The sequence below is a fragment of the Mesoplodon mirus genome (assembly GCF_964341445.2).
Source record: "Mesoplodon mirus genome assembly, chromosome: 8".
NCBI classification, from domain to species: domain Eukaryota; kingdom Metazoa; phylum Chordata; class Mammalia; order Artiodactyla; family Ziphiidae; genus Mesoplodon; species Mesoplodon mirus.
In genome coordinates, this window is record NC_138984.1 from 21,773,006 (window position 1) to 21,797,176 (window position 24,171).

Here is a 24,171-nt window from a genome sequence, read left to right on the forward strand (position 1 = left end):
AGTCGGCCCACCATATGCATGGGTTGGGCAACCACAGGTTCAACCAACTGCAGATCAAATTCAACCCCTGGTCCATTGAATTTGAGGATGCAGAACACAGATATGGAGGGCCGGCTGTACTACCATTTTATATAAGGCACTTGAGCATCCATGGATTTTGGTCTCCACAGGGATCCTAGAACCAATCCACCACTGATGCCAGGGACGATTGTACTACATTTCTGGTCAAGCAGAACATTTAAAGGGGTGCAAAAGTGACCTAAGTTTTGGTTTGCTGATGTGGCACCTAGGCAGGAGTGGCTTCATCGTGGGCCTAGAAAGTATTTCAACAGGCTCATGTTAGTAATTAAATTAATCGAAGAGGGGAAATTTTCTTTTTTTTAAATTAATTTTTATTGGAGTATAGTTGCTTTACAATGTTGTGTTAGTTTCTACCGTACAGCAAAGTGAATCAGCATTATGTGTACACATATATCCCCTCTTTTTTGGATTTCCTTCCCATTTAGGTCACCACAGAGCATTGAGTAGAGTTCCCTGAGCTATACAGTAGGTTCTCATTAGTTATCTATTTTATGCATAGTATCAATAGTGTATATACATCAACCCCAATCTCCCAATTCATCCCACCACCACCCCTTTCCTCGTTGGTATCCGTATGTTTATTCTCTATGTCTGTCTCTATTTCTGCTTTGCAAATAAGATCATCTATACCATTCTTCTAGATTACACATATATGCGTTAATGTGAGATATTTGTTTTTCTCTTACTTCACTCTGTATGACAGTCTCTAGGTCCATCCATGTCTCTACAAATGACCCAATTTCATTCCTTTTATGGCTGAGTAATATGCCATTGTATATAGGTACCACATCTTCTTTATCCATTCCTCTATTGATGGACATTTAGGTTGCTTCCATGTCCTGGCTATTGTAAATAGTGCTGCAATGAACATTGGGGTGCATGGGTCTTTTTGAATTATGGTTTTCTCTGGATATATGCCCAGTAGTGGGATTGCTGGGTCATATGGTAGTTCTGTTTTTCATTTTTTAAGGAACCTCCATATTGTTCTCCATAGTGGCTACACCAATTTACATTCAAGGAGGGTAAAATTTCTGATGTTGGCCACTAATCATTTGCAACACTGTAAAACTTAAGCCTTAGGTGGCCTGGTATCAATGACACAATGAAACTTTCAAGTCATCTAAAATTAGTTCTTTTTAAGATTTAGAACCTTATTTTATTAGAAATCATGGATAACAGGGGTTTTGTTTCCCTTGGACTTGAAATGAAGGGCGCTACCTAATGTCGATGGACAAGATGGCTTGGGAACATTGGCATCATCATACTGGATCAGACATGGTTTACCAAGCTCAGCATATTATGGCTGCAGAGCAATTGGAAAGCATAGTTCTCCTTCCCGATATTCACCCTGAAGAGTAGGTAACTATGAGCTAACAGAATGTTCAAGTATGGCATTTAACTCTCTAATTTCTCCTCTAAAATTCTCTAGGTATTTGCTGACAGCAAAGATGAGATTGCTTTAGGTCTGTTTGGTTAAGTTTTCCTTCCTCAGGTCTAGGCTTTTACCTACCTCTCTGAGCCCTTTTGAAATGATTTTATTTTATGAGCCTATTTCTTCCACTAGGTGGCGAGCCCAATTAGGGTGAGGGTTACATCAACTTCACCTAGGTATCCCGTGCTCCTTACCCTGACCCCACCCTCCTTCATTCTGCCAGGGACATCTTACCCTTGTCCTAATCATGACTGTTTTTCGCCTTGGCCATTTGTTTCCTTAACGCCTGAAAAAAAATGTGACAAATGTGGCTGCAGCTTCCTAATGTAGGCTTAGGTAAATCTGTGATCTGTGGAAAAAATCCAGCTAAACAGAATCCTCATAAATTGGTGGTCTATGGGAAGAGTCAAGACATAAGGACCCATATTAAGATCATTATACATACATATATAAACGAGTCACCACGCTCAACCTTTTCTGAAAACTGTAGCGTTCAAAGCAATTTTGGAGAAACTCAAAGACAAAGCGAGCAAACGTTAATCTGATTTTATTTTTATTTTCTTTGTCTTCATTTCAATTGTTTATATCTCTGCAAAAGCACCAGAGAGCACCGACATTATCTTCAAACGTGTTGGACAGAGTTTTTTTTTTTTTCTCAAACTAATAATAGTTATTTTTAAAAAGGAGGGGTTTCCTCTGAAGGTGGAGTTCAGCACCATGCATCAGGCAAATATCCCGGCCTTCTGTGGGACAGCATTGCTTGACCCATCCGGTTTGATTCACAGTTCTTTCAACAGCTTCTTCCTGAGACATGAACCATGAATAGGGCACCAGCTATTCTTATAAGGACTCAAACCTCCAAAATCTGCTTGACCTCTTAGGATTTGATTTTTTTGAAATTGGAAAGAGACCCTCAGGAATATTTTTTTAAAGTTCATTATTAATCTGGATCCATCTGGTTTACACCCTCAGTGTCCACGAAGGCCCAAGCTTTTCAGCACACCAAAGACTATGTTTGCTGTGAGAAGAAAGTTCTGAGTGAGGCTCTGAGTGAGTTATGACAAACCACACAAAGCTAACTGTCTTCTTGTGCTTAGGGCTGCTGACCCTGCTGGGGGAAAGTCTGACAGATGCAATGCCTCCCTTCGCAGTCTTTCATCTGTACATTAAACTAAACATCACCACTCAGGCCCACCTTCACTACCAGGAAGAAAGCTATGCTACTATGATATAATTGTACTCAACTATTCACTCTTCCTTTCTAAAAAACCTGAAACCACATGGCATTATAGATATTTAATTGCAACATACATGAGTTGCTAATATCTACGTGTGGTTTATGCATAGTATATGTAGCTAGTATCTATGTATAAATTCTCTGTGTAATATTTAGGCTTAAATAAATAAATACATACATACATAAATAAAACTGTATTCGCAGTTTTGGATCTGAATGTATTTAAATAATTACTGTGAGCCAGAGATTCTTACTTGCCTACCAAAATAGCCATTATTTCCTTGTCTCTTAAATTAGCAGAACCCAAACATTTAGAATATAGCTGCCCGGCCAAAAGACTACATTTCCCAGCCTTTCTTGCTTGTGAGGTCATGTGACTATGGTCTGGCCAATGAGATACAAGAAGTGTTGAGGGGGCCTTCTGAGAAGCCGCCTTAGCCTAGGAGGGTGTATGTGCTCTTCGTTGCCCTTTCCTCTGTTCTATCCGAAACAGGGATGTGATGACTGGAGATGTAGTCAGCGCTGGGTGCTGAGGATAAAGGCAATGAAGGTTGGGGAATAAAAAAAGCCTGGGATTCTGATGACTTCATTAGTTTCCCTGATGGTCTGCCTCCAGACTTCTTCTATACAGGAAAGAAACAGACTTCTATCTTGTTTAAACTACTGATATTTGGATTTTAATTATATTTAATATATAAATCAAAATCTAAGTGATACACACGTATCTTTATATTCTGCTACACTGTTGCAGCCTGCTTCTTAAATATTTCACTCCATCCCTATCTATTATCTTATTGGTGGACTTGGGTTTCCCCTGAGCCTCCTTATTCTCCCTGTCACATGTAGTCACATCTCCCCTGGGTTCCAGGCACCAGGAACACCTCCGAGCTCCTGAACTGACACACACCTGAGCTCCCTTGTCTCAGAAAAATGGTCATCTTAGGGCAAGGAATGAAGAAGAGTTTATCCTTTGGATGGACTATTTGGGCACAAATTGCTTTTCTGTTTTCTGCCCTCCTGGACACCAACAAGATGGTAGGACAGATCAGTGTGGGCTAAAATTTTCCTGAAGAACTGTGTATGGGGGATGAGGGGGGAGGAATAATTTAAAGAAGGAATATTCTGAAATTGGAAGGTGCTATACAGGCTACTGAGACCAGAGAATCAAGTAAGTTGTTGGGAGTTTAGACAGTGGATGTTTCTACCTCCTGGGTGGCATCCTTGTTGGACAGATTGCCTGAGATATTGTCAGATTCAAGCAGCTCCACAATGCTGTAGGGAGAACAGTCTTCCAGACCCAGCTTGCTGCACAGCCAGCCACAGAAGCCTTTCTCCATGTCCCGGGCAGCTTGCCACCACGCTCCCCAGGACCATGACAGCTGGACCACGGCAGCATAGAGGCCCAGGGAAGAGGCCATGGCCATGATGAGCACTGGATAGAAGAGAATGAGGCAGGGGCAACATGCGATCTTGTGCCAGAAGGTCCTCTCCTCGTTGTACACAAGAAAGATATTGTACCAGGTGATGGTGCCATAGTAGAAAGAGACCACGAAGGAGAGGATGAAAACCACAGGTAGGCAGACCAGCGTCCAGAGGACCACGTGGGGCCCACGGTCTGCTCCCAGCTGGCAGGCCTTTCTGCCTTCAGGTGCCCTTTCCCTTGAAGACACTTTAGGCTTGGTGAGTTCCTGCAGCTCCTTCTCTGTCAATGTGACATGGATGTCCACCATCTGCCCCTTTTTCTTCCCTCGGGTGATGGTCCCAGTTAATGTGACATAGCGGCTGTCCACAGGCATGTTCCACATACCTGCAGGGCATAAAGAGGGGAAAGTCAAGATCTGAAGATTAGACATTTCATCAGAGCGTCATCCCCTGAGACTGGAGCTGAGTACAAGAATGTCCATTATTATAGCCCCTGACACGGTACACCCTGACATGGTATGAAATCAGTGTTTCCACAATGGACTGAATGGGTCTCCCTCAGGGGAGGGATTAGTACTCCCATGGTAAACTCTCACATCAGGGCCCTGAAGCAGGTTAAACTTGTTACTCATATTCTCCCTCCACTTTTCTGGGCCTCTATCATGTCTGTGATATGGAGGGGAGTGAGGAACTCTACCACAGACACCACTTCATAGTGCCCTTATTTCTAGTTTACAAGTGCTGTGAAAATACTGTTTCTGAGTATCAGCTACTGTGTGTAAAGGTGGTGCTGTGTGTGTGTTATACTGATGAGCAGCCCACTCCTCTTCTCTCCTCATTCCTAACCCCATGCTTCTCTGAGAGGGTCCTCCTCATATGCTGGTGGACATCCCAGCCTCCATATCCAAATTCCGTACACGCACAGGCACCACACATACACACGCACAATATAAACACATTCCCCAACAAAAATACACCAGCATGACCACCATCACCACCAGCATGACCACCATCACCACCACCACCAGCAGCATCACCATCGTCACCACCACTACCATCACTACCATCACCACCACCACCACCACCAGCACCACCACCACCAGCATCACCATCACCACCACCAGCATCACCATCATCACCAGCAGCATCACCATCGTCACCACCACTACCATCACTACCATCACCACCACCACCACCAGCATCACCACCACCACCACCAGCATTACCACCACCAGCAGCAGCATCACCACCACCAGCAGCAGCATCACCACCACCAGCATCATCACCATCGTCACCACCACTACCATCACTACCATCACCAGCACACCCACCAAACAGCCACTCTTTGGCCATCCCAGCAGTGAGACTGCAGGTAGTGAAACAGCAAAGTCCACAGTCCTTAGTATGTGAAGTGTAGTCGAGAAGTGGAGGACGGGAGGAGGGTATAGGCTTTTGGTTGGCATGTCCCCCAGGCCCTGTGGACTCCTAGCCACCTGGCTGGTAGACGGACAGAATGGGGCTGCCTCAAGGGCAAACGTCCCTTCCTCCGAGAGGCATCCCTAACCATGCAATCTTTCCCTCCACCCGCCTCCCTCACTTGCTCATCTTCCCATCACTGAGGTTTACTGTCTTTGGAACCCGTACCACTACCTGTAATTGTCTCTTATCTGCTGACTTTTTGCTGCCTGTCTTCCCCTGACTGGAAGGTAAACTGCATGAGGGCAGGGGCATTGCTTGTCTCGTTCACCGTGGGCGTATGTCTTAGGGATGACCATCGACACAGAGATCTACCTCATCCATCTATTGCTGTGTAGTGACACTTAATATGGACACGCCACAGTTTCCTTAACAGCAACAAACATTCTTATACATGCTTCCTTACGCACATGGGCATGAGGTAGATACTGAGAATTTCTTGGACATAGGCTATGCATATTTTGAATTTTAAATTTAATAGATATTGACAAATTTCCCTGAAGCGGATTCCTCTTCCACATGAGGTATACGAGAATATATCCATTTCCACACATTGATGTTATCATGTTTTACCCAATTTTTGGCCATCCTACATGTGAAGGATTACTATAACTCACTGTTGTTATAATTCGCATTTTTCTGATTATTATGAAAGTCAACTATTAGTTTCTTTATCTTACATGTATTAAATAGTTAGCATGGTTGTCTTGTATTACTATTTTTTGTGTATAAATCGGTCTCTTCCATTACACAAGGAGTTCCAAAAGGGCAGAGATCTCTTCCATATCACCTAGAAGAGAACATAATAAATGCTCAACAAATACTATCGATTTGTTGAATGAAGACTGAAACACTGTGAGAAGAAATGTATCAAAAAGAAGTACATCAGTGAGCAAATGCCTGTCTGTCTTCTGGAGGATCCTCATTTGGTTTCCTTCCTGTGGCTTTAAGTAGGTGGCCCCAGAGAGACTTACCATCATCCACAGGATAGTCTAGGAAATCATCTCCCTCCTCCTCTTTAGGCTGATCTCCACCTTCTAATTCCCCAGGCTCCTCATCCAGTTTCTCACTCTCTGACCGGTAGATGATAATAGATTCTGGGCGGGACTCTTTCTTCTTCTTTTTCCTGCGACCCAGTGTGGATTCCCCATCAAGGGCCAGGGCAGCTGCCATGGCTTTCCTCAGAGAGCCCTGGTGGGGGCTTGGGAGCTGGCCCTGGCCTTCCACTGGTGCTGGCTCTTCCATCCTAGTCCTCAAATCTAGCTAGTCCAATTTGCTTGAGCAAACTCACGATCCACACATCACAGAGCTTCTTCCAGGATGGGGCTATGCAAAGACGTTCCAGCGATGAGTTGCACTTGAAAGATAGGAAAGCAAAATCATCAACAGGGAATGAATAGGGTGGGATGGAGAGGGGTTTAGGAAGTGGTCCTCAACTTGGCAGAAGCCTTTGCCTCCCTTTATTTCTCATAAAACTTTATTTTGGGAGTGCTATGGAAATACTTTTACAAGAATGAATCATTGTTAATAAAATCTTATTTGTGTTGCCATATTTTGTGTTGCATATGTTATGCAAAATCATCAATCTAGCTGGGGGATGCCAAGTATAAGGAAGTTGGGTGAGGAAACCTTACAGACAGATTAAGGACCATTCTTCCTCCCACCATAGATGGAGATTGCTATGGCTGGGACCAGCACTCCAGGCTTCTGGCTATTGGGTCAGCCATTACAACTATACTCAAATGGTTGAATGCAACTTTGAACAAGCCATCCAATGATGGCACAACTTCACTAACCATGCCTTCTCTGATAGCCTATAAAGACACTTTTCTCCTGGTTTCTTGTTGGCCCAAGATCCCAGAATGGCTGGGACCTGTACTATCACCTTCTGGGAGACCAGTGGAAAGAATGCACACTTTTCACACCACACTTTTCTCCTCTTTTGTTCTCCAGGTAAAAAGAGGTGGGAGAGAAGAGAGTCTATACAACATCTTTTAAGGAAGAAACCGATCGGTCTGTGTTCTTGGTACATGGAGCCATTAAGAGGAACGGAATGTTTTGAGTGCTATTGCTACAGAGGTGCCAGTTAGCAAATACCCAGCCAGTCTCATTTAAACAGGTAGCTGCAGGACTTCCCTGGTGGTGCAGTGGTTAAGAATCTGCCTGCCAGTGCAGGGGACGTGGGTTTGATTCCTGGTCTGGGAAGAACCCACATGCCATGGAGCAACTAAGCCCGTGCACCACAACTACTGAAGCCTGTGAGCCTAGAGCCTGCAAGCCATAACTACTGAGCCTGCTGCCACAACTACTGAAGCCTGTGCACCTAGAGCCTGTGCTCCACAACACGAGAAGCCACCGCAATGAGAAGCCCACGCACTGCAGCAAAGAGTAGCCCCCACTCGCCGCAACTAGCGAAAGCCCACATATAGCAACGAAGATCCAACACAGCCAAAAAACCCCCCCCAAAAAAACCCAGGTAGCTGCTTGTCTGCTTCTTTAAAAAAATGTTATTATATTATGGAACGTTTCAAACATGTAAAATGAGAACATTTTTGTTAGTGAAAGTGGCAAACATTTATAAAAGCAAAGAGAATAATTCGAATGAATCGTTACTATACCTCTCACCCAATTTCAATAATCAAAATATTAGTAGCCAATTTTGTTTTATCTCCTCATATTATTTAAAAGCAAATGTCAGATATCATTTCATTTCATCTGTATGTTTCAGCATGTACCTCTTACATATAAGAACTCTCTTTTTAAAAAAAGATTATCACCATACCATTATTGCACCTAATTTTTTAAACGATTCTTTAATATCATCAAATATCTGGTCAGTTCAAATTTCCCTGTTTAAAATTTTAAATTCTATTTTCTTGAGTTAGGATTCAAATAAGATCTATGCAATGGAAACAGATCGTACACCTCTGTTTATAGCAGCGCTGTCCAATAGAACTTTCTGCCATTGCACCTGAAATGAGTCTAGTGCAACTGAGGAAATGAATTTTATTTTTATTACTATTATTTTTTTGGACACGCTGAGCAGCTTGTGGGATCTCAGTTTCCCGACCAGGAATTGAACCTGGGCCCTCGGCAGTGAAAGTGTGGAGTCCTAACCACTGGACCTCCAGGGAATTCCCCAGGAAATGCATCTTAAATTTTATTGAATTCTAACCAATTTAAATTTAAATAGCCACATGTGGCTACTGGCTACTATATTGGACGGAACAGGTCCATATGTTCCCCAACTAATTTTTTTTCCTTTTCCTTTCTATTTATTTGTTAAAGAAAGGTCATTTACCTTGCAGATTCTCACAGCCTAGATCTTGAGGATTGCAATCTCCATAGTGTGTTCCTCTGAACCACATATTTCCTATAAATTGGTAGCTAAATAAAGAGGCTTACTCAGATTTGGGTTAGAATGTTTTTTGGTTGGTTGGTAGCTTTCCTACCATCAGAAGGTAGCTAATATCTGCTTGACTCCGTGAAATTAGTAGCCATTGACGACTATCGGCCAGACCCATTCGTTCATTAGGTGTTACAAAAATGATGACATTCTATTTCTCTCATTTCTTCTTTATTTATTAGCTAGAATACTCTCATGGGCCTTTTTTTTTAAAATAAATAAATTTATTTATTTATTTTTGGCTGTGTTGGGTCTTTGTTGACGCCCACGGTCTTTCTCTAGTTGAGGAGAGCTGGGGGCTACTCTTCACTGCAGTGCGTGGGCTTCTCATTGCAGTGGCTTCTCTTGTGGAGCACGGGCTCTAGGCGTGCAGGCTCAGTAGTTGTGGCGCACGGGATTAGCTGCTTTGCGGCATGTGGGATCTTCCCGGACCAGGGATCGAACCCATGTCCCCTGCATTGGCAGGCAGATTCTTAACCACTGCGCTACCAGGGAAATCTCTCACGTCCCTTTAACAAACCCAGCTTTAAACTTAGTGGAGGAGGCAAGTGGCGCCATTGTTATATAATATTATTGTCAATTATACTGTTAAATACCTTTATTTAATGAGAACAGTGGCAGCTTCTATTGATATTAAAAGTTTCTGAATTATTTACCAAACAAATGTCCTAATTTCCAAATAACTGTATTTATAATTGAGAATTGTAGTAGACTGTAAGTAGACTCTACTCACAGTTCTGTTGTCCCAGGCGCCCGGAGACTGTTTACTCTCAGTAACTCCAGGGTGCCAGCTTTTTGTTACTTTTGTTCCCAATTCTCAAATCTTCATTTTGTTTCAGTGCTCTCTGAGTACTTCCTTTCTTTCAAGGCCACATGCACACTCTTTGGTGCCCCTTTATCCCAAACAATAAAACTTCTCTTATTTGTAATAAATGGCCCCAATGTTTAGTGGACTGGCCCAGTCAGGGCAGGGTGGGGAATGCGGAGGATTATGAAACAGACAAAAATCTAACTAGGCGCTAAATGCCACTCAATTTGAAGCAAATCCCATGTCTTAATATGATGCATCTTCTGTATTACCAAGTACCAAGACTGACTCTATCACATTTCTTTAAATGCCAAAACTCCCCAAAGTCTGAGCAACCTTCTCAGCAGGTAGCTTTCCTCCACTGTCCAAGTATCACCTAAATACTTCTGCTTTGTCCTCTAATTGTTAATTTTCTTTCCTGTTTCCCCACTGGATGGAAGATGGGTACTGGGTCTTATCACCTTTGTATCTTGGGCACAGCCCAGTGACTGAAACAAATGAGGTGCTCAGCGACAGAATTGAAAACGCCCACAGGTGGAATTAAGGTTTCACTAAATCCTCAGAGCCTGACTTTGCCTGTTTGAACAAAATAAGTACCATTACCTTCACATTCTTATGCAGGGAGCTTGTTGGACTATGAAATTCATTTGGTGACGTCTCTAAGAGCACATGATGTTCTAAAAACAGGAAGATCCAGAGTACAGGAGCTTTCTGTGATAAAGTAGGTTCTAATGTCCTCACTTGACATTATTAAGCTCATCCATGTTAAATAAAGAAGTGAGAGAACTGGATTTAAGCCTAACTTGCACAATTCCTAACAGAACAAGCACTATTTTGCAATGAGGACATCTGGACTTAATAATAGTAATAACTAAAACTTACTGGATGTTGACTGTGTGCCAGGTGCTGTTCTAAGTGCTTTTCAATAATCATTATTGTGTAATCATCACAGCAAACCAAGGAAGGAGGTACTATTATTATCCCCATGCAGAGGAGTAATTTGCTCAAGGTTACATAGTAATGGTGCTGTGACTCACACTCAGGTTTGCTAATTTCAGAGCTCATGTTTTATTTACCATGCTTTGCTGCCTGCCAACATTTACCCCAGATTTTATACTTAAACTTCTAGAGCTGTCTTTGATGAATCCATCTCCTATATTAAGGATATATTCCTATGTCCCTATTACTAATCAGTCTCTAAGTCCTGCCACTCATTCCTATGGAATCTCTTTGGTAATGTGTTCATTTCAATTTCTACTACCACCATATGCTAGAATACAGCCCCTACACTACTTCCTCCACGTAGGTTCCTCTGCCTTCCATTTCAGAATTCTTCCTCTACCGTTTTAAACGGTGATTAATGACACAAGATATTTTTATTTTGTCCAGTAATTGTCACTATCTTGCCATTTCTGACTAAAGTATATCTCAAGGGTCTGTTTGGTGTTTGAGGCTCTCCATAGTCATGCTCCATCCTAGGGTTCCATAGCAGTTCTTCCCACTCCCCATAACATGACTAGTTGACACATTTACTTATGTCGGTTCCTTCACCTTTTTCACTCTCCTCCACCTCTTTCAAGCCTGGCTCAAGAGACTCACTCACTCATGTTCCCTCTGTGACCACCCCAGCCTACAGGTCTCTCCCCAGCCCCAATCCTGTTGTTGCAGGAGGGAGGTGAGAATGACAATGAGTGTTCGAGTGTCCAATGCCTAGTATGAGGTGATGCTTCATAGGTGTTAGTTTCCAATCCCTTTCTTCTGCCTTTTCCTACTCTGTATTCCAGGAGTATTTGTCATCTGTACCATACTCTCTTAGTGCTTAATTATGCAACATTTCATATCATCTTGAACTGATTATGAATGGCTTCATGATTTTTCATTCATCTCCCCACTGGAGATTATAAAATTTTAGAAGTCAGGAACTGTCTTATACTTCTTTACCTCTAATGGGAAGACCCCAAGGCTGGACATGTAGCAGATACTCAGTACGTACTTGTTGACCCGGTAAGGCAAAGGGGAAGGGAAAATGCCTATTTGTAAATATGATGTGAACGAGTGTTGAGAGGAAGGCCTAATTATTTTCCTCATTTCTGTACACTTTATTATGCTGTTAGCATTTGAGCTGAGAAGCAGGTTTTGAACATTTCTCCTTTCTTTTACATATCATAAGAGAGAGGGTAGGAAGAAAATTTCTCTAGTTTCCAAGGTTTTAGTCAATAGAATTAAGAGAAGACACAGGACTCTGCTCTTTTTCCTGGAAGGTAGGCTTCGCCCATCCTCCACCTCCACCCCAGTCCAAAGATTATTAATGAATGTGATACTGCAGACTGTTAACCTCAATCCACCATTAGCTCTGACTCCTCAGTCATTCTGGGGGGAAAAATAGGTTTTAAAGTATGTACTCAGACTCTGGAACTTACACATAAAATAACTGGTTTTAAGCCACCCTTGAAGACAATTCTCCAGATAATTCTTAAATGCATCCACCACTTTTTCCCATCTTCATTGCTACCACTCTGGTCTAAGAGGCCATCATCTCTTACTAAGGTTCTAAAAATGCTCCGTATCCTCTGGCTTCTACTCTTGCTATCCTCCAATCAATTCTCCACTTAGTAGTTAGAAAGATCTTTGGAAAACATACATAAAATCAGGCCATTTTCTGCTTAAAATCCTCCAGTGACTTCCCATTGGTATAAAATGAAATCCAAACTTTTCATGTGGCCTAAGGACTTGTGTGATCTGGACCCTCCCTGTCCTGCCATCCTAGGCTATACCATCTCCCTCATGTATACCTCCAATGCTTCAATCGCACTAGCTGCCGATGTACTCTTCTAGAGTTTTATTAAAAGAAAACCAACAGCTCTTAAGCAGTCAGTAAACACCCAAAAACTCACAACACCACAAAATGAACTTACCTACCCAGGTGTAGTGCCTTGGTAGAGCTGAGACATCAGCAGGAAGTCTGGTCCTTATTCCCATCCTGTCACTTGGTCACTAACTCCCACTCCCACCTCCACAGTGGTGGCTCACTGCTGCTTCATGGACCTCTCATCATCAGGCATGATTTCCCTGGAGTCTGTTCATGATTCTCTGTTCCTAGGTGGTCACTGAAACAGGCCTGATCCAGGGCCTTCTCCAAACCCACCCAGATACTCAGCAGAACTTGTGGGCTTGGTGGATGGAGAAGCCAGGGAGTTTTGAAGCCTCTGCTCTTAGATTAATTGCAGGGAAGCAAGTAACATATATGGATGAAGTGTTGCTGGAAAAAGCTAATAAATGGCAATGACACCAAGCCTTAGCAACTGGACACAGGGAATGGTGGGGGCTACGGTAAACATAAGAGCTCACTCAGGTCTCATCTGAAATAGCAAGTTACTGTTCTCCTCTCTTCTTCCCACCAAGCCCACTGTTCAGCCAACTGCTTTCATAGAGAAATTCAGGTCCATTTGGTATGGGTTGCCTGAAATTTCATGAGAAAGTTCCTGATTTTAATTACTGCAATTAGTCCAAATTTAAATAAATTACCATGTGGACAAACAACCAAAACAAATCACAGATAGGCTGCCATTTTGCTGTCTCTGGCTTATAATGCTTCCAAATTAGGGTGCCCTGCTCCACTGGTTTAACTAAGTACAATCAGGAATTGACTTTTTGAACCTTCACTGACAGTAACACATCTTCCTCTTCCAAGGAACCTGAACCGGGGCTAAGTGGGTAAAGTATCATCATTTTCAAGTTCATTTACGACTACTACAGTGAGCTGTGCCTTGCTCCAGCCCTGCTGTTCTTCCAGTTCTTTTCTGACTTGTGTATCTGTCACTCAGAGAGCTACATGTCACCTGTCTGGGGTGGCCAAACTCCCCCATTAGCATCTTGGTTTGCCACCATTAGAGGTACTAGACCAACCAGGAAATAAAATGTTTGCCATTTTACCACTGAAAATTACTATTAGCCGCTCTCAGAGGGACAGTCTCACCAATGTAAAGATGAAAGGAAATTTGGTTCAGACCAGTATCAAGTGATTGGAACGATGATGGAAGAGCAGCTTAGAAGTCGCAGCTTCCAGCCCGTTGCTGTGGTTGACTGTGGGCACAGTCAGGCTGCAGCCTTTTCCTCTGTGATCCTGTGAGCAGCATTTCTCTTGTCTCCTGGTCCTGAAAGGCTCCCACACTGAGGCTGGTTCATCATCTGGGGAGCATCTGACTGTCTACAGAGGAAATATTTCCCAATAGTGAAGGTAGTTGGGTATAAGGAGCTTGAGCAGGTTTAGTGTAAGAGCTGTTAGATCTGATCTTTATTGTCTGATCTTTTGTTTACTTATTGTCCTACCTCTCATGGCACACATACCCCTTCCACCCCCAACTACCGACATGTGTACGTCCTAGAACATAAACTCTACCAAGGCAGGGACACCTAACCATCTTGTCCACTGTACCGTAACCCCCATGTTTAGAATAGTACCTGGCACATGACAGGTGCTCAATAAATATTGGCTGAATATTGTGAACTGGTTCAGAACCTTACTTATATAAGTTGGCTCAGGACTGCTTTTACATCAAGCCAGGCAGGGCTAGATATGCCTCACTGATATTCCTTCGGCACCGAGATTCTGTCTCAATGTTGAGAATCCCACAGGCCCCTGTCATTCTGAGCCAGCAGCTGCTTCGTGAAGGGGAGAAGATGAAGTTACTAGGCAGATGGGGTGGGGGAGGGGTGGGAAGATGAGTGAGCAGCAAGAGCATCTCAGAAGATGAACGGAGGGAGTGCTAAGGGGCTATGACAGAGTGGGAATGTGGAAACATCATAGCCGTGGTGATGCCTTTTTCCCCAGAACAAAGGGGGCAGTGATGCAGAGTGCCAGGTAGCATTTGATTTGGCCAAAGGGACAGTCATTGCAGCAGGGCACGGATGCCCTGAGAAGGGAGGGCTCAACCAGGAGTCAGAGCTAAAATCTGGAAACAAAGAGCCTTCAAGAGGCAGAACTACTGCTGTGCCTCCAGGCCTTTTGGGGTTAGCAGACATTCAAACCCTGACTGAGGTCAGAGGCAGGGGCAGAGAGGACATGCCTTTTTCTTTTTAACAAAAGATCTCTTGAAGAGACTCCACATCTCCCTTAATCACAGGCTCTCTTTGGACTGTGAAAAAAAGAGCTTTCTGACTGCTCATAGTGCAGCTTTCTTGAGGCTGAGGAATGGCTCCTTGTCATCCTTAGCAAGCAAAACTGGCTTGAAGCCTTTTCACTGGAGGACTGCAGAATCCCTCTCTGAGGCCACTCAGCCACCACACAGAGGCTGCGGTACAGCCAGGCCCATGTTGACCCGCCCTGGCAGAGTTCCGTGAATCCCCAAGTCCAGACCAGGTCACAAATCACATTTAATTAGATCTTCAATAAAAGTACCTTTGAAAGAAATGTAAAGTGTTCCTTCCTCCCAAGAAAGAAAGCCTGGAATTTTTTGCAATAAGAAACCTCTTAGAACTGAGTTAGTAGAAGTGATTCCTTGATAAACTATCCAGCAAATGAGAAGTGGAAGAGATAGCTTCCCTTCTTTAAGCAGTGTTGATTGGAATCTGTCAGCAGCAAAGATAGAGGGGGAGGTGTTTCTCAAAGGAGGTCAGAGGAGGGCAGGGGGATGGAGGAACAGGGAGGAAGTGATGTTTGATTCCACTCTCAACCAGATCCATTTCCAATTTACTCTAACTCAGTGGTGGACCCAACAAAAGAATGATGGCATTTGTTTGTTTTTACATTATTTTAATACCTTGCTGGGGAAAATACAGTACTCTTGTTAGGGGAACCACTGACTGAAACCACCCACCCTGGCCAGGCCCAAGAGTAAACACTTGCATGAGTTATCTTAAACAGGAGGTCCTGGTAAGGAACGCGGAACTAACAAGCTGCCACCAACTGGAAGAATTCAGGAAAGGTCAAAAGGAGAGAGGAGACATCAGTCCATATGTCCTACCAACCTCCCAGATTCCTTCTCGCTGGAATCCATCTTGGCTGAGTGATGCGGGAGCCACCAGGAAGGACCCTGAGTCAGAACGATTGGCCAGGGACAACCTGGAAACTAACCCCATCACCGTAAAACCCTGAGACTGTGAGCCACGTGGTGGAGCAGTCCTCCTGGATTCCCTTACCCTACTGGTCTCTGCCTGGGCACCCCTTCCCAACAAAATCTCTTGCTTTGTCAGCACATGTGTCTCCTCCAACAGTTCTTTTCCGAGTGTTAGACAAGAGACCACTCTGGGGCCCTGGAAAGGGTCCCCGTTCCTGCAACACTCTGACAACAGACTTAGAAACATGATCCTGCGTGGATTGTTAAGACCACAGCACCTGACATATTCCCTAGATTTGTCAAGTTCTCAGGCAGTCTCCCCAGGCTAGTCCAGGTGTAATTCCACTCTGGTGGGTTGACAGCAGGAAGCAAGACGGAGAATTTAAATAATAAATCACTGTTAATGGGCACCAAAACACGGATGAGAAATTTCCCCCATCCTCAGGAGGCTCCCTCCCCTGCATAAGGAATGAACTAGAGGGTAGGATCTCAAACACACACCTACAGATGCATTCTTGCAGGAAGCATACACCCTTCGAGGAAAGGTCTTCTTTTGGACCCATCAATTTATGAAGCCCAGCTGAAATGTATCAAATCTCAAATCTGGTAAAGGTTCCTTCTTCCCTTCATTCCTCAGTGAGGAGAGGGAGATGAGGTGGAGGTGGGCTTGAGTTTTTTCTAAAAATCATTTATTATCTTGGTTCTCTGGATAACTACAATTGTATCTCCCCCCCCTTCTCATTCCCATCCCTTCCGGAGGATGAAGCCGGATTTCTCCGCCCTCAGCTAAGGTTGCCCCTTTCCTTCCCAGACAGCTGCACACAGCAGCTGGAGCCAGAGCATCGCTGGACTTCCAATGCGGGCGGGCGCAGCAAGGAGGCAATACGGCAGGCTCCGGAGCTGCAGCCTCTCTTTACCCAGATGCACTGGAGATTTAATTTTAATTAACCATGAGAGCTATAGCACTGAGGATTGAATTTTTCAAAATAGCGCACAATCCTGCTTTTTGTCTTCTTCCCTTTCCCCAAAGCATCGAAATAACACACACACACACACACACACACAAGGAACAAAGAATCTCACCTACACGTGCCGGGGAGATAGGCAGGCGGACAGTTTGGACGGTAAGGACGCCGCCTTGGGGGAGCTGTTCTGCACTGGGAGAATACAGAGCTCCTGAGGCGGCCGCGCGGCCGCGCGGGGTGGGGCGGGGCGATGGAGAGGGGCGGTGCGACGCGAGGCAGCGCGAGTGGACTGGACGGGGCGGGGCGGGGCCCGGGAGGTCACGTGGGCGTGAGCCCTCTGTCCGGCTTATGTATAAGGCGGCGTGGACCCATTGCCTTAACCTGGCCTATGCTTCATCACTCAAATGTCCCGTGGCCGTGAGTTCTTAGGTCAAGGGCAAAAGCTGCCTGGCAGCAAGCTTGATGCAGCACCAAGTGGCCATCGTCACCGGCGGGGGTACGGGCATCGGAAAGGCCATCGCGACCGAGCTGCTGCATCTAGGTGCGTGAGCAGGCCCCTGGGCTAGGGTACTCAGAGCGAGGGATCCTTAGAAGCTGGCGTAACCTGGGGTCGGGAGCCAGGGGGCCAGAGGCGCGTTTAGGAGAGCGTGAAGTTGCAAAGCAAAGGAAGTGTAGCTGTGGGTGAAATTTAAACCGCGAGGGAGAGTGGAGAGGGGAGAGTTCTATGAAAAGTTGTGGAGAAGCGGTGGATGATGAACCACTATTTGTAAACTAAAGGGAAAATTTAGAGCCAAAGATACTGTGTCCGAGGTGGGGATTAAGGAGACGTGTGGCATCATGCTATGGAACTAATTATGGATGTGAATTTAAAATTAATTCTTTCTAGGGAATTCCCTGGCGATTTAACTGGAAAAGGTAAAAGGCTCCCATCATATAATCTTCTCGAATCTCTTGTAATATTTACCTTAACTTGGGTGAAGGGAGGACTTTATAAGCAATAAACAAGGAAAGAAACCACAAAAGGGAAAATAGATAAATATGAAGGTGTATATCCTCATTGAATTAAAAAATATATATGAATAAAGTTTGAAGGAACATGAAGAAAAATATTTACAATGTACAACAAATTTATCATATTTGAGATCTCATAAATAAGTAAGGAAAAGATCTCATAAATAAGTAAGGAAAAGATCTAACAACTGATAGAAAAATAGGCTTCTGATATGGGCCAAGCATTTTAAATCAAGAACTAAAAAAAAAGCAGTAAGTATATGAAAAAATAGTCAATTTTTTTGGCAATGAAATGCAAAATATAGTAATAAAAATGTGCCGTTGGTTTTTTAACAAAATTTTAAAACATTGGGGAAAATGAAAGTGTTGATGAGGAGGTGAGAAGGCAGGCAAGAATGTAAATTATTACAAGCTTTCTAGAGGTCAGTTTGGGAAAAAAAATCCAAAAGTGTTAACAGTATTTGTGCTGTATGACCTAGTAATTCCTCTCTCAGGAATTTACTCTTTGGAAATAATCAGGGACAAGCACGGATTTGTGTACAAGAATGTAGTGTTGAATAGTGAAACATGATAAGGGAAATGACTAAATCAGTAGCAATGAAATATGCTGCTATTTAAACATCTTGCTATTGAAGATTTTGTTGTCAAATGTATACCATATAATTGAAAAAAGTCAGGATTCTAAACAAAATATAGCATTCCAATTTAATTGTTAATGAAAAATATATATGCAGAAGAAGACTGAGAAGAAGTTTGTAATATTGTTATCAGCAACTACTTTTTCTGGAAATGATTTGAATGATGAGTAGTTAAATTGTACTCATTTTTCAAAATTTTTTAATGAACATGTAAGTTGTCTTTGCTTACCATTGTGTTTCTAATGCCCGGCACAGCGTATGAACTTAAAAAAAGTATGTTGAAAAAAGGAAAAAATACATCTTAATAAGAAAAAATAAAGGAAATTAGCATTTCTTAATCTGACCCTGGTGTAGCTTCATCACCATTACTACCCACTTTACTTCCAACACCAAAACTGTAACCCTGTTCAGGAAAATCCATTAGAAAAGTAGAATTGGTTATCATTTTCTGTGAAGGTCAGATACCAGGCTTCACAGCAGATTGGTTAGATCCTGGTTCAACCTTCCAATGTACTTTAAAAAAAAGTAATGTTGTATTGGAAATGCATTTCCTTCAGTGAAAGAGTATACAAATAATTTTTACTCTGACTTGCTCAGCTTTATTTTTTTATGCCAGGATTAATGGCTGTTTCCTGAAAATTGTTATAGAAACCCAAATTGGGCAAATAAAATAAAATGTTAGCCAATTCAAATCCAGTGAGAAGGCTCCTATTTTTTGGTGTGAATTACAAGTTGGATTTTGAGGCATGGTTTTTTTAAATAAATTTATTTATTTTATTTATTTATTTTTGGCTGCGTTGGGTCTTCGTTACTGCGCAAAGGCTTTCTCTAGTGGTGGTGAGCGGGGGCTACTCTTTGCTCGCTGCGGTGCACGGTCTTCTCATTGCGGTGACTTCTCTTGTTGTGGAGCACAGGCTCTAGGCGTGTGGGCTTCAGTAGTTGTGGCGTGGGCTCAGTAGTTGTGGCTCGCGGGCTCTAGAGTGCAGGCTCCGTAGCTGTGATGCACAGGCTTAGTTGCTCTGCGGCATGTGGGATCTTCCCAGACCAGGGCTCGAACCCGTGTCCCCTGCATTGGCAGGCAGATTCTTAACCATTGTGCCACCAGGGAAGTCCAAGGCATGCTTTTTAAAGTGATTATTGTGTTGTCTTTCACATCCAAATGATTTTGACTGCCCCTTTTCTGAGAGGATGCTGAAAGCCCTAGCTCACAAGGGCAGCATGTAGCGAACAGAATTGAAACCCTCTTCCTCTATTTGACAGATGCTCTTAGACCAGAGGAGTCCTGATTCCATCAAAGAATATTGAACCTAAGACCATTCACATTGAATTCAAGCTAGATCCTTGTCTCTGTCCTCAAGTTAGTCATTCTCTTTCTGTGACAGTGGATGAAATGAAAGTAGGAATTGCAAGTGGAAATTGTGAGGCAAGACAGCCCTCCTTCTTGCTCTGGTGACTAGGCTCTTATCAACACCAGGCACCTAGAAGGTGCTTAAATGTAGCACTCTGAGTTGAAGATTGAAAGGAATCAGTATCAGCCCAAGCAGAAAAGCAATATATTTGGCTACAAATGCCTCTGATGTAGAAATAACTCATTATTTGCTAGTTACTTCTGTACCTTGTTCTAAGTAAGTTTATCAATCTTTCTGAATTTCTCTAGCAACTCATATAAACAACAAAAAAAGTCCATCCAAATCATTTAGCATAAGGGTGAGGAGAAGGATATCATCTAATAATTTTCTAGTTTATTATAAAATAAGAGCATTGCAGTAAATTCAGGTAGTATGGACGTATATAGAAGAAAAAAATGATCTTTCCCATTCTGCCCATCTCCTAAACCCCTTTCCTGGTGATTTTCTATGAGTCACCCACATGCACACATATACACTTGTGTGTATTTTGTTATTTACAAAGCTGTGACTGTAGTAGTCTTACTGCTCTGTCATTTTTCTTTCCATGCTAGTGCATATAGTTGTACTTCATTCTTCTCAAAGTTACATAGTGTTCTATTGTATGGGTGTGTAATAATTTATTTAACCATTCCTTTAATGGAAATTTAGGTTTCCGGTTCTACCCAGCACTGCAGCATTCTGCCTTGTAATACCTTTGCCCCCTGGTTCACGTTTATATGGCAGTTAAAATAAATAGCCTTTTAAAGTTGTGTCCCAGTATAGCTCTGCTAATATTAGATAACTTTCCTGAAGCCTTCAGGGTTCAGATAGTAATTAGTGATAATTTAGTAAGCTTCTAATTAGATAATTCCTGTGAATAATCCTATTTATATTTTCATTATGTCTCTTATTTGAGGCCTTGGACAAAGTCGGGCATTAATCACCTTAGTATTCTTGAGTTTTTTTTTTTTTAAATGAGGCTTAGCTTCCTACTGTGGATTTAGGAAGAGTTGTAGGTGTCAGATTTCCATGCCTTGTCAGCCTGTGCTCTGCTCTGGGAACTAGAGCAGTTAATGCCCATCTTTAAGGCAGAAAGATCAAAGAAAAGAAGGTGATGGGCAGAGGCAGTGGCTAATCCAGGGGAACTTGTTTCTCCTTTCCGTTTTATTAATCCGATTAGCTGTTCCTCCTAATTCAGGGAAACCTGGCTGAGGGTTGGACCTGGACTAGAAATGTGTATTTCAATTCTTTCCCCTCCTGGGAGTAGAAACTTCCTCCTGGAAACAGAAGAAGAAAGGAATAACGGTTCTCCTAACAGTATAATATTTGCTTTGTTGAAAATTATACATCAATTTTTTAAAATAAATAAATAAATAAATAAATAAACGTATGTATTTATTTATTTATTTTTGGCTGCATTGGGTCTTCGTTGCTGCGCGCTTCTCTAAGTTGCAGCGAGCGGGGGCTACTCTTTGTTGAGGTGCGTGAGCTCCTCATTGCTGTGGCTTCTCTTGTGCGGAGCATGGGCTCTAGGCATGTGGGCCTCAGTAGTTGTGGCACGCCAGTTCAGTAGTTGTGGCTCACAGGCCCTAGAGCTCAGGCTCAGTAGTTGTGGCGCATGGGCTTTGTTGCTCCACGGCATGTGGAATCTTCCCGGACCAGGGCTCAAACCTGTGTCCCCTGCATTGGCAGGCGGAGTCTTAACCACTGCACCACCAGGAAAGTCCTACACATCAATTTTGATAAATTGAATTCTATTTTAAAGTTAGTCTTGTCTTGCAAGGAATTCATGGTGAATCTTTTTAATATTTGCTTTGTAAAGCTCTCAGATGGCCTATCAGAATTTCCAAAAGTTGTCTGCATTTGTAACTCACTAAATTATAACCTAATCTTGAAAAATAGTTTTTTAAAGTGCCTTATTTTAATATGCGGAAGTTACCTCATCATGTACAACTAGAATGGTTGTGGTCAAACAGAGAGCCATTTTACTCTTTACCTTTCTAAGTGTCATTTATTCCATACATGAATATTGAATGTGGACTGTTTGTGAGTGTAATAATTACAATGACAGGTTCCCAATCCTCCAGGAGATGATAGTGAGTGGGGGGAGACTTAATTATCATACAATACTGGTTTAAATGCTGTATTAGAATGAGGTCAGGGATATGGGAGCATGTAGAAGGAGCTGCCAATCTGGGCTCAGTGAGGGGGAGGAAGGAGGGTCATCAACATAGTTGTGATCATCAATATAGTTCGCTTTAAATCTGCCATATACATCTGGGCTTCCCAGAGGTGGTGAGGCTCTTCCCTCTCTCTGTTTCAAGGCTGTCTTTGCACGTATTTCTGCTTTTTATATTTGTACATGAAAAGAAGGAAGCATTCTCTTTAGGATAAACTAACATGTAAGGCAACAATGAGCAATAAGGTTCAGGATTACTTAGTAAGATAAATGAATAGTCCCGTGTCTCATAGCTTAATATTTTTACTTAAGGAAAGCATTGGTGGAGTGTCAGCGTTCCCATGGGTAGCTCTTCCTTTTATAACTCCATTTGCATACAATTCTAACTTCACTTTCAGTGTTACCAATTTTTATTTCTTTGTTGCACTTTCGTCTTTGTTGGCCAGTCTCTCCTTCAGTCATCGGTTTTTGTAAAATGTCACATGGGTTTATCATCGGGAGACAAGGAGGCAACACAACTGCATTCGTTGCCGTCTGTGCACAAGTTGAAGAACAGATGCACGGTGGCCAGTCACTTACAGACAGTGAAAGAAGTGAAACAGTTAGTCACTGACCGTGATGTGCGTCTGTTATTCGCATGCTGATTTGTGGATTTGTACTGGCGGTGCAGTTTATATTTTATGCAATTACTCACAGTTAATCTGCCATGGTAACTGGAATTTGAACAGTGTCGTTGGGGGTCTGGTGTTATTTAAACTAACGTAACTGAAATTAGCGTGTATTAGAGCTGAGCAAAACAAGGACTGCGGATACTTCTATTTCACCCTTCCTGGACATTGTGTAACAATTAAATGCTGTTCTCATACATTTTATTTCTACATATGTTATAAAGCCTACAATACACTGATATCATTTTTACTTTAAACAATCACTGCCTTTTAGAGAGATTGAATAGAAATAAGAAAAGACTTGATATTTGCTTTATTTACTCACATAATTACCATTTCCAGTTCTCTTTCTTCTTTTGTAGATTTAGATTTTCATCTGGTATCATTGTCCTTCTGTTTGAAGGCCTTCCTTTAATCTTTTTGTAGTGCAGGTCTACTTTAATGAATTCTTCTGGATATCATATGTGTGAATAAGTCTTTAATTTGCCATTACTTTTGAAAGCTATTTTCACTGAGTAAGAGTTCTGGGTTCCAAAACTCCCACCACCACCTGCATCCCCAGTACTTTCAAGATATTACACTATCTTCTGGCTTACATTGTTTCTGAAAATAGGTCTTCTGTCTTCCTTGTCTTTTTTGTGTTCTTTTGCTCTGGCTGCTTTTAATATTTTTCTCTTTATCATTGGTTTATTTAATTATGTCATCAGGGCCATTCCTGGGCCCGTTTTTATTTGCTTTTCTCCTCATTCTGGGCTGTATTTCCCTGCTCCTTCGTATGCCTTGTGGCTTTTTGTTGGATGCCAGACATTTGAATTTTACCTTGTTGCAGGCTAGTTATTTTATTTTTATTTATTTATTTATTTTTGCGGTATGCGGGCCTCTCACTGTTGTGGCCTCTCCTGTTGCGGAGCACAGGCTCCGGACGCGCAGGCTCAGTGGCCATGGCTCACGGGCCCAGCCGCTCCGCGGCATGCGGGATCTTCCCAGACCGGGGCACAAACCCGTGTCCCCTGCATCGGCAGGCGGACTCTCAACCACTGCGCCACCAGGGAAGCCCCAGGCTAGTTATTTTTGTATTCTTATAAATATCGCTGAACTTTGTTCTGTGATGCAATTAAGTTACTTGGAAACAGTTTGAAACTTTGTAGAGCCTGGGAACAATCTTTCCCCAGCCTCAGATTGTTTCCTTACTCATATGTACTGATCAGTGCTCAGCTGAAGATCTGAGGGAACTCTGCAGATCTCTGGAGTTCTCTCCCTGTGTACCTCCTTTCTCTCTATGCCCTGTGTAATCTAGCTGTCTTGGACTCCCAACTTCATCTCTTCTACCCAGGAGACTGCTGGGCTCTGAATGGGTTCCTCCTCCGTATGTTGCAGCCTGTAGACTCTCTCTAGGCAGCAATC

General features: G+C 42.9%; 1 protein-coding gene and 1 pseudogene across 6 annotated transcripts in view; one reads left to right on the forward strand and one right to left on the reverse strand.

The window, feature by feature from the left end:
- Window positions 1-1,994: 1,994 nt before the first annotated feature.
- On the reverse strand, window positions 1,995-17,092 carry TMEM169 (transmembrane protein 169). Of its 5 annotated transcripts, none has more exons than XM_082630599.1 (4): window positions 17,002-17,075; window positions 13,839-14,069; window positions 6,623-7,005; window positions 1,995-4,557 (listed from the first exon to the last, which is right to left on the reverse strand). In XM_082630599.1, the coding sequence occupies exons 3-4, from the start codon at window positions 6,891-6,893 to the stop codon at window positions 3,935-3,937; spliced, it is 894 nt and encodes a 297-aa protein (XP_082486725.1). In that variant the 5' UTR covers window positions 6,894-7,005; window positions 13,839-14,069; window positions 17,002-17,075; the 3' UTR covers window positions 1,995-3,934. The 5 variants fall into 5 exon arrangements, with proteins under 5 accessions (XP_082486725.1, XP_082486727.1, XP_082486726.1 ...); XM_082630601.1 differs by having other exon boundaries at window positions 17,006-17,066; XM_082630600.1 differs by lacking the exon at window positions 13,839-14,069 and having other exon boundaries at window positions 17,006-17,092.
- Window positions 17,093-17,221: 129 nt separating this feature from the next.
- LOC309809228 overlaps window positions 17,222-24,171 on the forward strand; it is a 109,724-nt pseudogene continuing 102,774 nt past the window's right edge. The window contains exon 1 of the transcript XR_014296191.1: window positions 17,222-17,424. The product of XR_014296191.1 is annotated as an uncharacterized misc_RNA (transcript). The remainder of the gene's footprint in view (window positions 17,425-24,171) is intronic.

What these genes read in the sequence shown, in the direction of transcription:
- TMEM169 (XM_082630600.1), bottom strand. Translation starts at nt 6,893, where the DNA reads ATGGAAGAGCCAGCACCAGTGGAAGGCCAGGGCCAGCTCCCAAGCCCC. An exon ending in AGACTATCCTGTGGATGATG is followed by an intron (nt 4,558 to 6,622) that starts GTAAGTCTCTCT and finishes TATGCCCTGCAG; the next exon opens with GTATGTGGAACATGCCTGTG.